Below are 20,235 nucleotides of genomic sequence, written 5' to 3' on the forward strand. Positions count from 1 at the left end.
ATAAACTACACTAAAGTAAGTTTCGAACATTATTAAAGACAAGTATACAGTCAGTAATAAAGTAAGGACAAATAAGCAAATTGTCAATAGCAGAAATTAATACAACTGAACAAAATTCAGAAATTGGAATCGAATTTCTTTTTATAAATAAAATATAGATTCATCCTTACAAAGTTACAAAAGTTATTGAGTCAAGATCAGTGAGAGATTTTCTCTTTGTCTTTTGTTGTTTGATTAACATTATATTAACAAAATATTAACAACTACAGTTTAAAAAAGGTTGTTAAAAGTAAAGACTGTAAAGGTTTTTCAAGGTTCTGTTCAGTTAGTTTCTTGTTTTCTCTCTTAAAGCCCTATCACACACCCGGCACAATGCAAAGTGTTTTTTGCTAGTTTCAGCCCGACGCAGTCATTATTTTCACGCCCTGCACCACGTTGTTTAAATATTAAATATAAATTTGCTAATTATTTGACCAATCGTGGCAGTGCACACATGTATTTAAACTGACCCGTCAGGTTGAGGGTGTCTATATTCCACCATGTAAATATCGAATCCGCCATGGTGCAAGCTCACTTTTAAAGGGAATGGGAGATGACACTTTGATCGGTTTATTACACATTATGACTAAAACACACCCATGACTCATTTACAGACTAGGTACAACCCTTTTGGACCATGAATCTGGCATGCCAACCAATTTTTCCGTTGTTAAATAAGCAAAAGAGGATTCGGACACGTCCTACGTGCACCTGCACCATGAGCTTCAGACCATGCACTTCATTAAAATAGGGCCCTTAAGTTTGTATTCATTAGTTTCTGTTTTCCTTTGTTTAGTTTCCCACCACAAATGAGTTACTATGAAGATTCATTAATCAGCACAGGTGTTTGACATTATTTCCTTAGTTTTCCCTGTATTTAAGTTTCTCTGTTTTCCTCTCATTTGTCCGTATTAGTATTGTATTGTATGTATTGTTTGTGTTTCAGCTGCAAGCTGCTACATGTAAACACATGTAAACACTGTAATGGTGTGTCTCCTTGGCCAGGTCTCCCTTGAAAAATAGATTTCATCTCGAGGGGCTTCCTGGTTAAACAAAGATTAAATCATAATAATAATAATAATAATAATAATAATAATAAGAGTTTTTAGGATTTAAAAAATATCACCATGAATTCAGAGATACATTAGCTATAAATACGAAGCAGCCGAAGAGATGAGAGTGTAACAGGAATCAGGCATTTCATCTCTTGTGTTTCTTAATGATATTATGAGAGATCCACAGGTTTAAACCGCTGCTATCACAACTCTAAAAATGACTTAAAGTCAGAATAACTTCCCCTCACTCTTGCAGCATCTCTTCTCTTCTCTGATGATGAGGGCGGGGCAACCTGTCACTCACATGAGATCCACCAATAGCAAACCACAACCATCCAATCAATTCCCTTGGCCCTTGTGTGTTTCATCACTGAGCAGAACTAAATGAGCTAAAGGAGGGTAGTGAAAATGAGACACATAGTGTAGGACAAAGGTATAAATCTGATGCATGTATATAATAAACTCCTTCTCGATACCTTATCTGAATGACAATCTCCATGTGGCCTTTGGAAAAAGAGCCCTGGGTCTTACCCATAGAGAGCAGCGCAGGCGGTGGAGGAGGAGGGGGAGGAGGAGGAGGCAGAGGCGGGTACGGCCGACGGTGGCACAACAGCTGGCGACCTTCACCTCCCGTGTTAATGTCATGCTGTGAGCAAAACGACTGGAGCTCCGCCTATTAGAGAGAGAAGAGAGATGGAGAGGAAGCCACTGCAGCGACTGATGCCGTTCATCCAACGTGACACTGCACAACTCATCACAGGCTCAGCGGCTCATTCGCTTTACCAGTCAATACAACACTGAATCATGTAGATTTTAATATGTCATGCAGCCACAATGTTCAGTTTCATGGTAATGCTGCCTGTCTGGCAAAGGTTGGATCATAAGCTGATGGATAATGCTGTATCAGTAATCTGAGAGTCTGCCTGCAACTCTGACTATCAACATTCAGACCAGCAGAAGTGGCCGCCTCCGGAGTGAAGCTCCTCCAGCCTTCAGCGCTGCAGTGGGAGGATCTGAGACACGGGGAGAATACATTACTGCTGATCCTATGTGTTGTGTGGGTGATCATGTACAGTATGGAAATAAGGTCGAAACAAATCTACAGTCTAGAGCTACAGCTTTAAAACCAGCTTTGGGGTTCATTAAAACCCAATGACTTTAGTGATCTGTTTATTTATGTTTGCTTCAGTCCTTATGAAGAACATGAAGAGGTGGTGAGTGGTAGCGATTAAACATGCGCTTGCGATGAATATCCCTGCTAACAGACGGTCAACAAGGTTCTCTCAAAGTTGTGAACAAACATTCTTTCAATAACGTTAATAATGTGTTCTCAAAACGTTAGCACAAAGACGATTTATACATCATTCATGGAACGTTTTTTTTCCTGATATCTTTTAAATGCTACTACTTGTTTCAGAATGTTTGGAGAACATTCAAAATTAACATTCCTATAATGTTTGCAAACTTGTTCCAAAATGGAATTCCAAAATGGAATGTTCCCTTAATATCCACAAAACCAAGAAAAAAAAAAATTTTAAAAATTTTAAAAAATGGGAAGTTTTGAACATTCAGAAATAATGCTTTCATAACTTAATGGGAACTAGGGATGATCCAATATGAAAATTTTGGTTGATACCAATAACCGATTATTCTATATATATGAAAGCCAATATATTGGCCGGTAAATCTAAATCAAACTTTTTATATAATTTTTGCGAGCCGGATTACAAAAACAAAATTCTCACAATTAAAAGCCATGTCCCAAGCACACAATTACAAGTTTTCATTATAATATTATGTAGCCTATATGACAGACTTACACTGTACATTGCACTTAAAGGGTTAGTTCACCCAAAAATTAAAATTCTGTCATTAATTACTCACCCTCATGTAGTTCTGGAAGCACTGAAAGTAAACAGCATAGGAAAATGACACAGAAGAGAAGATATTGTTGAATAAAGTCGTTATTCTTGTTTTGTTTTTGCGCACAAAATGTATTCTCGTTGCATCATAACATTAAGGTTGAACCACTGTAGTCACATGACTATTTTAAAATGTCTTTACTACCTTCTGGACCTTGAACGTGGTTGTTAAATTGCTGTCTGTGGAAGAGACAGCCAGCTATCGTATTTCATCAAAAATATCTTATTTTGTGTTCTGAAGATGAACAAAGATCTTACGGGTGTGGAACGACATGAGGGTGAGTGATTAAAGACAGAAATTTCATTTTTTGGTGAATTAACCCTTTAACATGACTGTAGAAGCAGAAGAGGGCGAACGAGGCCGCTGGGGTGCTAATGAGAGACGAGCGCGGCACACGTCTCAAGAGCAGAGGGACTTTTATTATGCCGCAGTCACCACTTCCGCTTCTTCAGGTCAAGCACAGCTCTGTTTGTCATATTAGATACATTTGAGTGTGTTGAAAATGATGTTATAACGTTACTATGTGCGTTCGCTCGGCGGCTGCACACTGCAGTAAGATATTAGAATATCAGATATTAGAATATCATATATTTAGCCTATATAGAAAACAAGATTCAAACAGTAAGACTAAACGTGTTGAGCTATATAACGATTAGTTACTAAGTTTATAAATGTATCTAAACAGTTGCTCCCTTGTCTAATACATAAAATAATATATGTCTTTGGTGTTTTCATGGTTTTTACAAAATAAACCTGTAAAGAGGGTAACTGGGTGTGACGCAATTGATCAGCGACGCACATGCACAGTCCGTGTCCTCGTTAAAATTGCTTATTTCTCTGGAATTTTCATTATTGGAAACATCTAGGACACTGTAAAGCGTACACAAGTCAACAAAATAAATAACACTGTTCTTGTGGGTTTTGGATATTTTAATTAAAAAACTTACATATTGTGCCTTTAATTAAAACAATATCTTGATTTTAGTTGTTTTACCTTATTTTAATGTTTAATGTCTTGAGGCCCCTTGAAAGTTTGCTGAAGCCCTGAACCACCGCTTTAATGATCTCTAAAATAAATGTCTAAACTCACTGTGCGTCAAATGTCACGCGATGTGCAGCGGTGCTCGTGCACGATCCTCCGCGATTAACGTGTACGGTAAAAGTCTCGAGGGAGGCGCTGAATGTACGACAGGTGTTCATTCAAACATACCTGAGAGGAGAGAAGACACGCCGAGAGCAAACAGTGAGCGAAGACGAAAGGCCACGGGTGAAATCTGAGCGACTCCAGCATCCTTCACTCCTCATTCAGCACTGAAGTGAAGCGAAGGACCCTGAACGAGACCATCACAGGCACTGAAGCATCTCACGAAAACTTTACTGACTTCAGCCAATCTGTTTTTTCTATGACTTTAATAGAGTTATAACAATTTCATTCACTCACCCGCATGTGGCAAGTCCATCAAATGACCGGGACTCACCGCGTCATCGTTACTATGGGAAGATAATAGTCATCAATAATCGATTATTATCACTTGTCAGAAGAGTGCATAACTCCATAGACGGTCTTAAAGCCAGCAGCAAAGCCTCCAGCGGACAGTCCATTCACTGACAGAGAAATCCATCACTGCTGTCCCACTGTGACCCAATAGCTGAGCTGAGCATGCGAAGGAAATCTACAGAAGCTGTCTGTCTCCTCAGATATGAGCAAACACACGGTGTTGCGTGATGTGAGTCCCTCAGAGGCTCCAGTTCACCCTCCCTCTCTCCTCACTTCTACTCTTCTCAGGAGTTTGAGCTTCACATGCAGCGCTGCGAGTGGGAGGAGCTTACTCTAGAAACAGCATGGACTTCTTTTCTTTTACTAATGAAACCAGGAGAGAGGAGATGAAACTGAATCTCATCATTGTTCAGTACTGATAATGATGCTGCATGAGACAAATAAGCCATTTTACTGATGATCTGTACAAAATAGATAATCTCAAACTAAATATTAACTAAATAATTTAACTAATATATTTATTTATCTTGAAACCTATTTAAAGGGATAGTTCACCCAAAAATGAAAATGTGATGTTTATCTGCTTACCCCCAGGACATCCAAGATGTAGGTGACTTTGTTTCTTCAGTAGAACACAAATGATGATTTTTAACTCCAACAGTTGTGGTCTGTCAGTCGAATAATGCATGGCAATGGGAACACCATCTATGAGAGTCAAAAAAACATGCACAGACAAATCCAAATTAAACCCTGCGGCTCGTGACGACACATTGATATCCTAAGACACGAACAATCGGTTTGTGCGAGAAATCAAACAGTATTTATATCATTTTTTACCTCTAATACACCACTATGTCCAACTGCCTTGAGCAGGGGCGGACTGGCCATCTGTGTGATCTGGAGAATCACAGAACGGCCGGTACTCCAGGACGGCCGGCGGGCCGGCCCACCACCCGCCACGCACGCAGTCATCATCTGTTTTTTTCCCCCACTAATCTGTTTCACACTCCAGTACTGTAGGTGGCAGCAATGCACCTTTAAGTTGGATGCCAGCTGCACTGGCCGTGGCCGCCAAGTAAGCAGCAAAGACGTTAGATCAGTGGTCTCAAACTGCCGGCCCGCCCACCCCCTCTACCCGGCCCGCAACTGATCTCAAAAATAAAACATAATCCGGCCCGCTAAATTATTATTATTATTATTATTATTATTATTATTATTATTATTATTCTCTAGTTGCTACCTGTCTGATATGCAGAGAAAAAGTCGCCGTTCTAAGGGGCATTCACATATCGCGTCACATAAGCGGCCGCGCCGTATTCTCCTTCTTTCCAATGCGCTTTCGCTCCAGTGGCGTCTGTCATTGCTATGCAACCATGAGCCACGCTCTCAACCGCGTCGCTTCTATTATGAGCGCGCTTGCCTAAATTACAGTAAAAGCACTCGACTTTAAGTCATGAGCGCTGATTTAAACCACTGAAACGCGTCCGATGCAGCCATTAAACGTTACCGATGCTCAAACGGCATCTTGGACAAATGTGTCTCAGCTGTGTGAGCGCAAGCGCTGCAGGTGTCTGTCAAGAAACAAAGTGTACAAATGTATTCAGGGATTGTATTGTTCAGTACAGTGTTGTTCAGTGCAAGATTTTAATGTTATTTAAGCTAACATAAAGTAAGGGAAAATACTCACTAGATGTTAAAAACTAATAATGTATGTAACAATGAGAGATTTTTATTTTTTTTGGCAAAATAAAATTGATATATAGCTCCAGTTTTTTTGTTTATTTCTGACCCCTCCACGCCACAAGTGTTGCTGGTTTTGTTCCTAAATTACTGATTTTTTTTATTCCATATATCTTGTTGGATGTGAGAAGTCGCACCAGACTATTTCAATTAATAGTATTATATTAGTAATAGTATTATATAATTATATTACACTATGTAACAATGAGAGAGACACTGCTGTTTACATTTAGTATGGTAAATAAGATATTTATAGTATAGGTATAAAAAATATTTTAGTAGGCCTAATGAAATTTGAAGTAGGCTAAATGAGAAATAATGCAAAGGAAAGTAAATTTTCTGAAATGTTGCGCTTTCTTGTGCTTGAAGGATAATATGGCCCTCCTATGAGGTGTCAATCACAGAAACGGCCCCCCGCCAATTTGAGTTTGAGACCCCTGCTATATGAGTATTCAAGTTAATCTAATATGCTTTTAACACAACATCTAGTCAACATCAGTGCTATTGCTATAATTTGGATGGTATAGTATCATGAGCCACAATTAAAGTCTTGTGACACTCATGCCAGGCATTATTGTTGTTGTTGTCGAGTTTCCGCACGCTGATTGCTTTGGGCCGGGCCTAGTCAAAGTCCAGGGCCGTTTTTTAGTCCCAGTCCGTCCCTGGCCTTGAGCATGCGGTGTGTGAGGTCTGAAAACACACTCTGATGACGGAAGTGATGCACTCATTGACGGCTACACGTGAGAGATCACTTCCGGCATTTTTAGAGGTAAAAAATGATATAAATACTGTTCGGTTTCTTGCAGTTCCATATTAAACTGTGCCGCATTTGTAAAACAAAATGCTCTGAACAAACATATAATCCTCCGACGCGATCCAAGACACCATTAAAATAAACCATCCACTTGTTTCTGATGCTGGGATCCTTCTGAAGTCTGTACAGAAATTAGAAGATGAGCTGTTAAAACTGGATGTGCAAAAGCGAACATTACTTTATGCTTACATTTACTTTGTCCTGTTGTCGGGAGACTCAAGCATGTAGAGTTTGTCAGAAACTAAACTCACATATGTGTACTGTATCAGTGTAGACCACATCAGTGATTTTAATGGTTTCTATTTGCTTTTGACTCGACGCTCACATCCAGTGTAGATGAATCTCGGCTGTTAAGCAACTGAACGACAGTGGGCGGGGCCTATGGTGCAATGATGTTTAACTATTTGTCGATGTCTCTCTCTGGAGGCAGACATACAGAAGTGGACAAAATTGTTGGTACCCTTGATAAATATGATCAAAGATGACTGCAAAAATAAATCTGCATTGTTTATCCTTTTGATCTTTAATTCATAAAATTAGCAAAAATCTAACGTTTCATTGAAGGAAAATAATTGAAAGTGGGGGGAAAATCACATTATAAAATAAATGTTTTTCCCTAAAACACGTTGGCCATAGGCATGTGACGGTATCAAATTTTCATGTTGCGATTAATTGATGAAGCTTTTATCACGGTATACGGTATTATCACGATATTAAAATAAGTTGCAAAACAATTTTTGTCATAGTTTAACTGGTTTAAGAACTCTTTTTGTAATAAAACAAAAACAACTGACTGAAATTTTCAAACAGATTAAAATGCAAAAGAATTAGGCTATAAAGAACAACAGATAACACTTTACTCTATTTAAGCATTAACTAAGATTGAGCAATAGCTACATTTGATACAGAAAGTGTTATTTTTTGTTAATGTTAGTTTAGAAACACAACTGATCATTGTTAGTTTTATCTCAGGTCCATTAAATAAATTATTTTGATTTTAGTAATGTTATTAAACAGTAACTAAGAAATTAACATTAATTAATAATAATTAATACTTTATAAGTATTTTTATTGTCAGTTTAGTGATAATGAATTAACATGTTAACTAATGAAGCTGTATGTTTTCAAAGTTTTACTGAACAATAACAAATAATCAGAACATTTCTAATCATTAGGGCATGTTGTAGTCCAGATTAAAATATAAAAATGTTTAGGTTTAAAAATAAATATCCTTTTAAGTCTTTTTTAAGTATTCAGTTTTTGGTGCTGTGATGAACAACACTAAGATTACAAAAAAATGAATGGCCGTTTGAAGCATTTTAAAAACTTCACTAGCGCAGTTACTTTGTTTGCACGGTTTCCGTGGTAACCGCTGCATTCTGCTGTTCCATCAGCGCCCTCTGCTGTCAGAGAGTGAACGCGCACTTTCATTCAGTTCCTCTCCTTCACTCGTTCCGCCCTGTGCCACATGCACGTTGGGATTGTTTACATCTGAGCGCGTATCCTTTTTGTGCATTTTATACGATTGATGGGTAAAGTATTCTTAATTGCCTTATAAAAAATTAATAATTGGTAATAAATTATTATTTACGGTATTCTGAAGTGCCCACGATTACAATATCGTGTATATTCATTATCGCGATTTATCGCATTACCGAATATCGGCACAAGTCTAGTTGGCCACAATTATTGGCATTTCTCATGGCCCCTTTAATACTAATTGTAAATCCCATTGTTTGGTGAGTTTCCAGCTTTCCACCTTGATTACAAAGGACGCCACGCCACCTACTGGCTTAAATACTACATCATACATTCATGAGAGTACAGTGGTTCAATATTAATATTATAAAGCGACGAGAATATTTTTGGTGTGCCAAAAAAAACCCCAACAAAATAACGAATTATATAGTGATGGCCGATTTCAAAACACTTCGGAGCTTCGGAGCATTATGAATCTTCTGTGTCGAATCATGATTCAGATCAAACCGCCAAACTGCTGAAATCATGTGACTTTGGCGCTCCGAACCGCTGATTTGATACACTGATTCATTTTGCTCCGAAGCTTCCTGAAGCAGTGTTTTGAAATCGGCCATCACTAAATAAGTCGTTATTTAGTTTTTTTTGGCGCACCAAAAATATTCTCGTGGCTTTATAATATTAATATTGAACCACTGTACTCACATGAACTGATTTAAATATGTTTTTAGTACATTAATGGATCTTGAGAGAGGAAATGTCATTGCTCCCTATGAATGCCTCATTGAGCCATCAGATTTCAACAAAAATATCTTAATTTGTGTTCTGAAGATTAACGAAGGTCTTACGGGTGTGGAACGACATGAGGGTGAGTAATAAATGACAGAATTTTCATTTTTGGGTGAACTAACCCTTTAAGCCTACCAAACACATTGTCCTGAAACATTACATTGAACACAACAACTAAAAAATAAACAAAGAAAAAATATACAATTTATTAAACATAAAGTATGCTCAAATACACAAATAACATTATGGCCAATATACACTATGTCTGGTTGAAGTTATGCTAAATTAAATAACCAAAACTGAAACTTTATGCCACCACAGATGCATACAAGTTATCAAACAGAACCATTTTAAAAGACCACGAACGTAAAACAGAAGTAGCAAATAAATAAATAATCAATCAATCTTGATGGCTGTTGGATTATTTACTCGGAACCGAGGAGCGCGCGCTTTAGTACGAAACAGGAAGCTCATGAATATTCATTTAAGCCCCGCCCAGTGTCAGAATATCCCAGGCGCAGTAATTTAGCACTTCCATCTGATTGACAGGCTGATTAACATGGCTTCATCTGCAGAAGAGTGCAGGTTTTTGGACGATTTAAGAAAGAAACGAGTTAAAATAAGTTTGTCAGAGACTCAAATCACTGGCGTTATCCAGCGGATCCACCCGAAGAAGACTGTGATTTTAGAGGACGGTAAATGAACATCTGTCTGTTTAATAAGAGCACAGTTTATATCATTATAGTTTAAGTTTGTTTTTTTTCCACTCTGTAAGTATCTGAGGTGAAAAGTGGACGGAAATTTCCAGGCGTCAAGCTGATTTTCGGACACGAAATAGTGAAAGGTAAACTCCATAATCCATGATGTTATAATCCCACAGGATCTCGTTATTAAAGCAGGAAAAACAACTCATTAAACCGGTGAAGTTTTTATTGATCCAGACGAGCTAAGAAATCTTTTATCTTCTTTTTTTGACAGTGGATTTCATCAGTTCTGCTAATGGAGACCTGTGAGCGCCTTTATACTAATTTAACGAGTTTTATCTCGTCATTTTGTTGAATTAAATCAGTTCAGGTCATTTATTTGCTGTAATTTCAGTGTTTATGAAGAGCACAAGTCCGAGTTCAACTCTTTCAGGAGGAAGATCATCTTGGGTAAATGTCTTCATGTTCACTGGCAGTTTCACACACACTGTATTTCCTGACATTATTATTTTAATGTTTTGTAATGATTATAAACACACTGGTTTATAGGCCAGTTAGTTTTACTGTTTACTTTATTTTGTTATTCAGTTAATTATGTATCTGAGTCATTGATGAATAAAGGTTTTAAAAGTGTAAAAAAAACATAATGGAGATATAATCAATTTTGTTTTTTAAGTGTTAAACAATGAGATTGTGTTTTTTATAATAAATTAACACTGCTTTTGTCATTTTTTTTGTTTTGTTTTTTTTTGTTTTTACAAGATGGACAAAATATGTAACCAAAAAAAGTCATTCGGTTTAACCAAAATTTCGGTTTTACCGAATGACGATATTTTCAAACAATGTTAACAGGCTGATATCTAGCTAGCTAGCTAGCAAAAGGACAATCAAACATTTTATATTTAGTACTAGTTTTTAAAATATTACATAATTTTCCATGTTTTATAGCGGTTGTACCGAATGACCTGATGTTTCGGGACATGCGTATGATCAAGTGAAAACATGAATTTTTCAAATAGTTAAGAGAGATTTAGTTACTTTGCTTCATGACCATGTGGTCCTTTGCAGGTGTATGAATGATGTCACATCCTGTCACATGATATTGATTGCATGACTTGATCCAAAATGGTCCCTTTATATTGGTTACTTCGAATAACATCAATGAAATTCATTTTTCCAGACATTCTTTTTCATAACAAACAACGACTTCTACACATAATTTTAATACCATTTTGCGCTATGTTGATATATGATGTTATAAAATCATGTCGGAATAAAAAAATATATACATTTATTACATTTTTAAATATATTTTTATCACAAGTGAAATGGCTATATTGGCATTTGGACAGTTAAACAGAATGACCTTTTGATGCTTCAAAATCTTTAAAATATGTAGCAAAATATAATTAAAACCTATTGGATTCAATAAAAGAGATCTAGTTGTACTACCTTAGATACTTTGGCTGTAATATCTTTGTTTCATTATTATTATTATTATTATTATTATGACAAAAAAATGACCCGTCACGTCATTGACCCACCTATAGCAGCTAATGAATCAAAAGTCTCGCACATTCACAGAAAATAGCTTACTTCCACATCACAAAATAAGGCAGATATCGTATTTCCCTTTAGCTGCTGGATTTTACCCGTTTTTTCCCTCCCAGATGGTGATGAACACGACATCAAATATGTGGTGATCGATGAGCTTCATGAGAAGTTCGGCCCAGCAGTGAGTTTAGGGATCCAGTATTGTGCTGCTCATCTCCAATCTGTTCCACACATGCATGAATAATATATATTTCAGGTCATGCACATCAAAGAACAAAAAGTGATCGGAATCGGTGCGGATGTTTTTGGACAGACTGCTCAAGAGAGGCTTTGCTGGTTGCAGGTCAGTGGAATATCTTTATTTAGAGACGTGTTGGAGTTTGTGTGTGAATAATTGATTTGATGCAGGTTGCTACTAAGAAAGTCGTGTACCTGTTTGATATCCTCTTGCTGGGCGGACAAGCTATAAAAAACGGACTGTCCATGATTATGGAGAATCCCCACATTCTGAAGGTCAGGTGACTGTTTTGATGTCAACAAATGTGTGGCTGAGGAACGAAGCACTTGCTGAATCTTCTGACTCTTCAGGTGGTTCACGACTGCCGCTGCATCGCCAGATGCCTGAGAGCCGAGTTTAAAGTCAACCTCACCAACGTCTTTGACACGCAGGTACGTCACGGGTCACACACACACCTGAACCAGATAATCAAGGTCTTGAGGATTACTTGAAGACAGATTGAGTTCAATACAGATTGTTTCAAAGCAGCATCACAGTGATGAACAGGAAAATAACAGAATTAATGATGCAAACTTCATCAAATATGATTCAGATTCTGCAGTAAAGCAGCTCTGCTGAAGATAATCGAGTCATTATTCAGATCAAGTTTTTGTGTTCTCGTATCTGAACAGGAATGTCATTGCTGTTGTTGTTTCTCTGCTGCAGGTCGCTGATCTCATGCTCTTTTACAGCGAGACCGGCGGTTTCCTCCCGGACCGGGTCAGCAGTCTCCAAGAGGTGCTCCGACTTCACCTCAAACTCCCCACTTCTGACCTCTTACCTCTCTGGTCCAAAGAACTCCACACCAAGGTCTGAAACCCAAATCATGTGTATTATAAGTAAATGTGGATTAGCGGTGTACTTCACCGCTGACAAAATGGGCTTTTAATGAAATGCCTATGGGGTAGAAAGACGAAAATATGTTTGAAATTGGTGCGTGACTAGAGGTTTCCGATTCTGTCATATCCCCGTTACATTACTACATTTAATCATTTAGCAGAAGCTTTTATCCAAAGCAACTTGTATATGAGAACATTAGAAGCAATCAAACCTACAATAGGACAATAATATGTCAGTGCTGTGACGAGTCCCAGTTAAGACCTTTGCACACTGAGTCCGATGCGTCTTAATGAATCTGTTGCAAAAAAAATTGCAAAACAATACAAAATGGAGCAGTGAGCACAATTTAGTTTTCCTCTCTCTTCTTAAAAAGAGAAAAAGAAAGAGGAAATATTGGGTCCATCCAATCCCGAGACTGCATAGAGAGAGAGAGTTCACCTCATCAAGGAGCTGCGGGATTATCCAGAGCGTTTCAAAGTTTATTTCAGGATGTCAGTGGCTCAGTTTGATGCTTTGCTACTGATACTGGCACAATCTGACTTTATATTCTGTCTTCTTGTATTCCACACTTTGTTTGTCATACAGTGCTTTGTGCTTTGTCCATGAAGCCCCCCCTCCATACATATAAGAAAGCCTGAGGACCCCCCCCAAAATGCAAATTCACTCTCTACCAGAAGGTGGTGCTTATGGAACAGCAGCATTACACTGCAAAAAATGCTTTTCTTACTTAATATTTAAATATCTACAAAAATCTTAAAGGTCCCATTTTTCATGTTTTTTTTGAAGCTTTGATTGTGTTTATAGTGTGCAATATAACGTGTGTTCATGTTTCGCGTGTAAAAAATTTTTTCACATAATTTACTTATCTGTATACCGCTGTTTCCACTGTCATAAAAACGGGCTGATGACTTCCTTGTTCTATGAAGTCCCTCCTTCAGAAATACGTAACGAGTTCTGATTGTGCCAGCGGTTCCTGTGTTGTGATTCGACAGCAGTTTAGCGCATCTTGCCCGGAAAGGTCACGCCTCTTACCATAACGTGGAGATGCACGCGCTCAGTGTTATTGTAAACATGTCTTTAATTTTACCCTATCAATCTGAGCCGGAATCAGACCCGGTGATTGGACTGCGGGATGAAAATAACAGCGTTTCGACGACATGGCGACAAACACACTCTACAAACGCAACTCTTGTGTATTCCTGTGGGCGGAGGTTAGTCAAAAAACTGTTTTAGTGACGTCATTAAAGAAGGAAGTAGAGGGATGTAGTCCAAACTGGCCGTTCGATGTAGGCAACATGGGATCACGAAGAACGGGACCTTTAAATCAAGATGCTTTTACTAGATAAGTAAAATGACATAAGATATTTTTTCTTGTTTTCTGGGAAAAAAAATCAAAATGATGTGAGTTTTTGATTAAAGCAAGCTAAATTATCTGCCAATGGGGTAAGGAAATAATCTTGTTTCTGTTTGGGACAGTAACAAGAAAGAAGATTTCAAACAGAAACAAGATTATTTGATTATTAAATAAGATTATTACATCCTTGCGGCATTCTGAAAAGTTGAGATGTTTTCATCTCGATGCACCTGGAAAACGCACCACATGCACGTTGAGACCGCATCGCTTCCATTATGAGCGTGCCTGCCCCACGTCTACATTTGATATAATGGACTTGCATGCGGAAAAGACGCGTTATGTGAACGGCCCTAAAAGAAAATGACATTGAAACTTTTGAAGTAAGTCAGTTCCTTCAGAAATGCTTTCAAATCAGCCCCCACCCCAATTTAATGTGTAAAATTGTCTTCCAATATTCTGAACATCGTAACAGTGAGCTTGCTCTGCCCGGTACAGTGTTTTCTCTGCTCTTCTCTTTTCATTAGTCTTCAGCGTGCCCCATCTCTGGCCTCTGTTAACGTCCACACAAATTACATTTTGGGAAATTATTGCAGTGCATTTTGTGTGCAAGTCTGGGACAAAAAACGGAACTGGCCGGTTCTGAGAGAGTTCTGATGGTGGATAGACCGGTGCATCTCTACTACTGGCAACAAAAATAAAGTAGTTTGAACCATACACACGTTTTCACTGCGTTATTGTATACACACCAGGCGCTGCTGACTTTTCATTTCTGCCGCGGCTCTCACAGCTGGTGTGAACAAGCTTGCGTCTTTTGTATCATAAAAATGTTATCGGTTTATGTGATCGACAAGCTGAGAGACCACGTATAATCAAATGAATTAATTGATAACATTTTCGGATGTTGTGGCCGAAGTGTCCGATCATTTGGTGCATTCCTAGAAACTATACAAAAAGGTTTTTCATATACATGTTTGACCTCAAAGCATATAAACTCTCGCGCCCCCCCTGTGAACTCTGGCTCCCCCTAAGGGGGGCGCCGACCCCAGGTTGGGAACCACTGCTGTACAAGATGTGGATCAACTTGTGTGGGATTTTTGCGTTCGCTTGTATGGTGGCTCTGAATTGTCAAAATGTCTCAAAATGTGAGCCATGGATGCGAAAAACGCATAAAATCGAACCTGATCCAAATTTTTTTTATGACGGACGAAAGTTTCACAGGCAGTGTGTAAACGTGATTGACACAACGTGAGGTCGTATGTATTTTTTAACGTGCAAAAATTTCGGATGCAAATGGACTTGTGTGCAAAGACCTTAAAGGGGCTCTATGTAAGAGGCTCTGGTGGTTGAAATTGGTACTGCATTTCAAATTCAAAATATTGTTTGCCCCGCCCCCTCCTCAGACTTGACACTCTCGCGGGTTGCCAGTTTGAATACACGCGACGGGAGTAACTTTGGAAGGCGAGGTGACTTACACTCTGTAAAATAATTAGTTGATTTATTGATTTATGATGAGTTGATTTCACGTTTTAATATGCTCCCGTTCATAGAGATTTTTAGATGCTGAGGCTTTTTAGGTCGGGTAGAATCTGCAATCTCCGACCCAGTTTGTTCACTGGCTTCCACGGCTGCAATTCACTGCATGTTTTTCGCCAACTGGCAACTCGGGGTGGACAGATACTATTGGGTTAATTGGCAGCGTGCGGTCTTGCACAAATGGAAACAAAAACAGAAATTCCGACATGGAACGCAAATTTCAAAGTAGAATATGGCTGTAGCAATGGTTTTCAGATAAACTAATATGTGAACTGGGCATGTTTTAATAAATATCTGCAACATATTATGGTATTTTTATGCTTTAATACAGTCAAAAACTTACATAGAGCCCCTTTAAGTCCAGCACAGCAAGTTTTTTTTTGTTTGTTTTTAAATATATAAATAGAAAAAATGGAATAGTAAGTTTTTGTATTAATGGGTCAAATGTTGATGAAAAAGATGCATCTGTATCTGTTGCTTGAAAATGTTCACAAATATATGACTTGACCACCAAGAGGTGCAGGTAATCGCTCAAACTGTCAATCTCTCTTTCTTTCTTTCTCTCACTCACTGTTTAAGCTTGTTTAATGCAAATCTACAGAGCCTCTTTCAAATCACAATTGTATAGTGTTAAGTAAAACAGCCAGTTGGTAGAAAATAATACATTCTTCACTCTTGTTATTATTAACTTATTTAACATTCAATGCACATGCATGAAGTGTAAAACAAGGGGGAAATCTTATGAAAAAAAAAAAAAAGAAAACATGAATATCGCGGTTGTATACATTCCTCTTCAGTTAGCTTGTCAGTATCACAGTATTGCATTATTTCGGTTATCGCGACAGCCCTAGGGTTCACGCCTATATACACACGGGCTGGAGGCCAATCTTCACTGATTTTACATTCCATCAGTAAGAGCAGAGTGTGAATATTGAATTAGCAGAGCAAAAGCACAGCTGCACATAAAATAATGCAATCCACACAACATAATGGGAGACATATCAGAGGACAGATTGTGTGTCGCTGGCTCATCTGTCTCATTTAAGCTTTTTTCCCATAATCGGGTATTGTTTGTTATATTGGATTCACCAATAAATGCCGCCATCTTGTGGGCGTTTTGTGCTCAAGACTGCCATTAAAGCATTGCACCTGAGAGGAGACGAGTCAACAACGGTGTTCAAAGGTCAAATAACTTGCCTCCCTTAATTAATAAACTCTATTTAACATTTCAGCCATTAATGCACATATAAGATGTTACATTAATGCTTGATTATGTTGTTTAAATTATTATTAAATGCTATAAATTATTTTTACATGCTATATTCGTTACCTATGGTTTACCTGATCAAATATTTTATTTAAAAAAGACACTTTAGTGACAGTGCACTCTATGGCTTGTAAATAATATAATACTGCACTCTTTCAGACTCTATTTATTAATGCAGAAGTGTGTGTTTTGTATGTAAGGAGGGTGTGAAATTGCAGAAATTACAGTATTTAAAAAGTGTTAAAACAGTTTGTTCAGTTCAGTGCTGTTGCTTTAATTGACAAACAGAAATAAAACTAAAAAAATATTGGTTCTGTATATCGTTTATTGTACACAAACATGCAAATCGGTTATAAAAATCAATATCAGTCAATCTCTAATTTCAATCATGACAACTATTTAAATAGTTTTAGCACATTAGCAATGTTTATCAGTTCATGGTGGACTAGATCTGTTACACTGCTGCTGCTATTGATTATTTCTCCTGTGGTGCAGAACAAGTACAGACTTGCTACTGCTAATAGATACACAGACACACTGCTGTGAGCATGAAAGATATGCTGCTGCATGAATAGACATGCATAAATCCCGTAGCAGATCTAGGCAGGTGGAACTGAGGGAGGTGGAGGGTCTCAGAGCCTACAGCAAACGATGAACAAGACTATTTAAATGTTGATCAAGCAATCTCATTGGCTGCAGGATCAGCAGAGGCCAATCAGCTATACAGAACCGATATACAGAACCAATATTTTTTAGTTTTATGATTTTGTCAATTATAGCAACAGCACTGAACTGAACAAACTGTTTTAACACTTTTGTAATTTCTCTTGTAATTTCTGCAATTTCACTCCCTCCTTGTGCCATGCAGTAATAATGTGATTGCAACCCTTGCAAAGGACCCATTAACCTGCGCCCTCTAGAGTTTGATGGCTTGAGTGACATGAATTCATTTAAACTGCAGTCACAATTGTATAAATAATTCTGAGATGGTGGGTTTTTTTTTTATACTGGAATCTGATTTTTTTTAAATTATACATTGAATAAAAAACACAAACTACCAGTAGGTGGCAGCAAGTCTGTCTTAATGAGAGAGTTATTCAGTTATAAATTCAACTGATTCATTCAAATGGCGGATTCATTTAGGAACAAAGCAAGTGTCTGCTGTCTTTATGAATAGGTCACTGAATCAATGGCTCACCCGATTCATTCAAAAGCCACAGATTCATTCAGTAATGAAACACTGCTGTGTTGCTCAGAGACGCTCAACAGTTCTGCTGTGGCTTTGTATGAAACTATTTTCGTTTGGTGAAATTGAGCAAAAACAATCAATATATTTATAGTATTGTCTAAAATGATATTCACAATATTAACTTGTTTATTGAACTGTATAAAAATCGTTAGCACATTTGCAAATGTGCTGATATTTGGGAAAAAACAGAACTCTTGTTCTTGTGATATTGCTTCACTCTATCATATGATATGTCTATATTAGACAAACTGAATCTGGCCATTCTAACTGTAAGTAAGTTGCATCTTATAGTGAGAGCGTACACTTTTGTTTGTTTGTTTTCAAAGTGTGTGAACTAATTGATAATGTCAGCTCGCACATCGTTAAAACAATTATCGTCAACAATACAGCTGTAATATTTAAACATGAACACACCCATCGATTTTCTACTTTCTGCATATCTTGATTGACAGATGTCTTGTCCAATCAGCTGTAAGTATTCCATTTGCAAAATATACATCTTATCCTTTAATATGACTTGTCGTGTTTTCTGACTTATTTTGTTTTTAGACTTTCCATTGTGCTGATAATTTTTTTTTTCTTCAATATTGTGATTTTTGCGCCTCTCTGCCACCGTACTATTGTTGTGATTTGCTAGTCTTATTACAGATGTTTGTGGTGATGGTGTACATCATGTCAGAAGGGAAGCCCACTGTCTGCAGATGGATCTGAACACAAGACTGTCCTCTTGCAGGAGTATCCTGAGGTCTGGTACATCCGTCCGTGTCCTCCTGCGCTGATGAGTTTGATGGCCGCTTCCGTCCGGCACCTTCTCCCGCTGCGCCTGCTGCTTCTGGATGCTCTCATGTCCGATTACACTGTTCTGGTGGATGCATACATGAGCAGCTACCAGAACCAGTCTCTTCACTTCGACCAGGTCAGAACATGCACATATGTCTCAAATATGGAGTCAGAATCCTTTCATTATAAACCTATGTACTAAATATGATTCATAAATGTGTAACCTAATGAAATACTGATGAAAAAGTGGTTCACAAATGCAAAACACCTTTTATAAATGCACAAGGTGTGTTATTCATACTTCAGTGATAATTTTGGCCTATATCACTTTCCTGTCATAGTCTAAATTAAAATGGTCATCATTGACTCTTCCTCATGTTGTTCTAAACTCATATGACTTTATTTCTTCTGTGGAGCACAAAAGAAAATAGTCAGAAGATATAAGAGTCAATAAGGACCATGAAACACAGCTGTAAACTGAAGTGAATTACAAACAGAGTGTCATTCTTGCTTTTTAAAGAAAAAGCAAACATTGTATAATGCTCCTGTTGGTGTTTTTAGGTCTGTGTTTTATGAGTGACAAAGTGTGTTTGTTGGGTGAAACCTTTGCTAGTGTGGTTTAAGGTTGCGCGTTATAGAAGAATGAGTTGATTTGAGACATGAATGAAGTATTTTGGTAAATTAACTGCTGTGCTGATCTGAAAGCTGATTCAGAAAAAGTGACCTAAAGTTTTGTAAAAGTGACTCAAGTATTGAGAAATGTGTTCTAGGTTGTAAAAAAACAAACAAAAAAAACAAAACAAAACCCTGTAACTAAACATTCAGAAGTATATATGGTTTGTGCTGCGTTCTCTGAGCAGGATGAGTTGACACTCCCTAAGGAAGCAGAAGAGCTGCTGTCGGTGAGGCGGGAGCGTCGGGAATGGGCCGCGCGTCACTATTCTCTGACTGACCGAGGCCTTGTGGATCGCTCCAGCTTTAAACCCTCTCCACACGTCAAAACACACACCGACTCCGTCTGACATGTGTTGACATGTCTTCCATAAATCAGTAAAGTTCTGTTGAAAACTGATGAACCTGTTAGAACTCATCATACATCTGTCTGTTCAGTTTGAAAAAAATTATTTTTGTGCAGTATGTTGGAATATGTGAATATGCAATATGTGAAGACTGTCTTCATTAAATATAAAGCTCTTATATCGCTGTTTGTTTGTAGTTTTTCCTCAGTTTTCTTTCATTAGAACTGTTTTCTACCCTAAACCTGATTGTGGAAGTGACTCAAATGTCAGTCCTGGAGACTGAAAACTTGGTGCGATGAAACTGTTTCTGCTTCACGACTCGGA

The 20,235-nt window shown here is 37.9% G+C and overlaps 2 protein-coding genes across 4 annotated transcripts; one reads left to right on the plus strand and one right to left on the minus strand.

The window, feature by feature from the left end:
- Nucleotides 1–105: 105 nt before the first annotated feature.
- LOC125268134 (proline-rich membrane anchor 1-like) lies at nt 106–5,080 on the minus strand. Of its 2 annotated transcripts, none has more exons than XM_048190245.1 (4): nt 4,459–5,080; nt 4,228–4,348; nt 1,571–1,767; nt 106–1,483 (listed from the first exon to the last, which is right to left on the minus strand). In XM_048190245.1, the coding sequence occupies exons 2-4, from the start codon at nt 4,306–4,308 to the stop codon at nt 1,462–1,464; spliced, it is 300 nt and encodes a 99-aa protein (XP_048046202.1). In that variant the 5' UTR covers nt 4,309–4,348; nt 4,459–5,080; the 3' UTR covers nt 106–1,461. The 2 variants fall into 2 exon arrangements, with proteins under 2 accessions (XP_048046202.1, XP_048046203.1); XM_048190246.1 differs by having other exon boundaries at nt 1,626–1,767; nt 4,459–5,071.
- Nucleotides 5,081–9,823: 4,743 nt separating this feature from the next.
- On the plus strand, nt 9,824–20,029 carry LOC125268114 (piRNA biogenesis protein EXD1-like). 2 transcript variants are annotated; one of them, XM_048190221.1, is made up of 11 exons: nt 9,824–10,029; nt 10,110–10,178; nt 10,313–10,343; nt 10,433–10,488; nt 11,709–11,773; nt 11,849–11,935; nt 12,001–12,105; nt 12,181–12,303; nt 12,536–12,679; nt 18,846–19,028; nt 19,753–20,029. In XM_048190221.1, exons 1-11 carry the CDS (start codon nt 9,894–9,896, stop codon nt 19,912–19,914), a joined length of 1,161 nt encoding a protein of 386 aa, XP_048046178.1. In that variant the 5' UTR covers nt 9,824–9,893; the 3' UTR covers nt 19,915–20,029. The 2 variants fall into 2 exon arrangements, with proteins under 2 accessions (XP_048046178.1, XP_048046179.1); XM_048190222.1 differs by having other exon boundaries at nt 9,825–10,029; nt 12,181–12,261.
- The last annotated feature ends 206 nt before the right edge of the window (nt 20,030–20,235 follow it).

This window comes from Megalobrama amblycephala, linkage group LG5, assembly GCF_018812025.1.
Source record: "Megalobrama amblycephala isolate DHTTF-2021 linkage group LG5, ASM1881202v1, whole genome shotgun sequence".
Classification (NCBI taxonomy): Eukaryota; Metazoa; Chordata; class Actinopteri; order Cypriniformes; family Xenocyprididae; genus Megalobrama; species Megalobrama amblycephala.

Excerpts from the sequence above, each read along its gene's own strand:
- LOC125268114 (XM_048190221.1), top strand. The coding sequence starts at position 9,894 with ATGGCTTCATCTGCAGAAGAGTGCAGGTTTTTGGACGATTTAAGAAAG. Across the intron at positions 10,344-10,432 it reads AGTTCTGCTAATGGAGACCT|TGTTTATGAAGAGCACAAGT; the intron begins GTGAGCGCCTTT and ends CTGTAATTTCAG. Across the intron at positions 11,936-12,000 it reads AGAGGCTTTGCTGGTTGCAG|GTTGCTACTAAGAAAGTCGT; the intron begins GTCAGTGGAATA and ends GATTTGATGCAG.
- LOC125268134 (XM_048190245.1), bottom strand. The coding sequence starts at position 4,308 with ATGCTGGAGTCGCTCAGATTTCACCCGTGGCCTTTCGTCTTCGCTCAC. Across the intron at positions 1,768-4,227 it reads CGTGTCTTCTCTCCTCTCAG|GCGGAGCTCCAGTCGTTTTG; the intron begins GTATGTTTGAAT and ends TCTCTCTAATAG. Across the intron at positions 1,484-1,570 it reads GAGATTGTCATTCAGATAAG|CTCATTTAGTTCTGCTCAGT; the intron begins GTATCGAGAAGG and ends ACCCTCCTTTAG.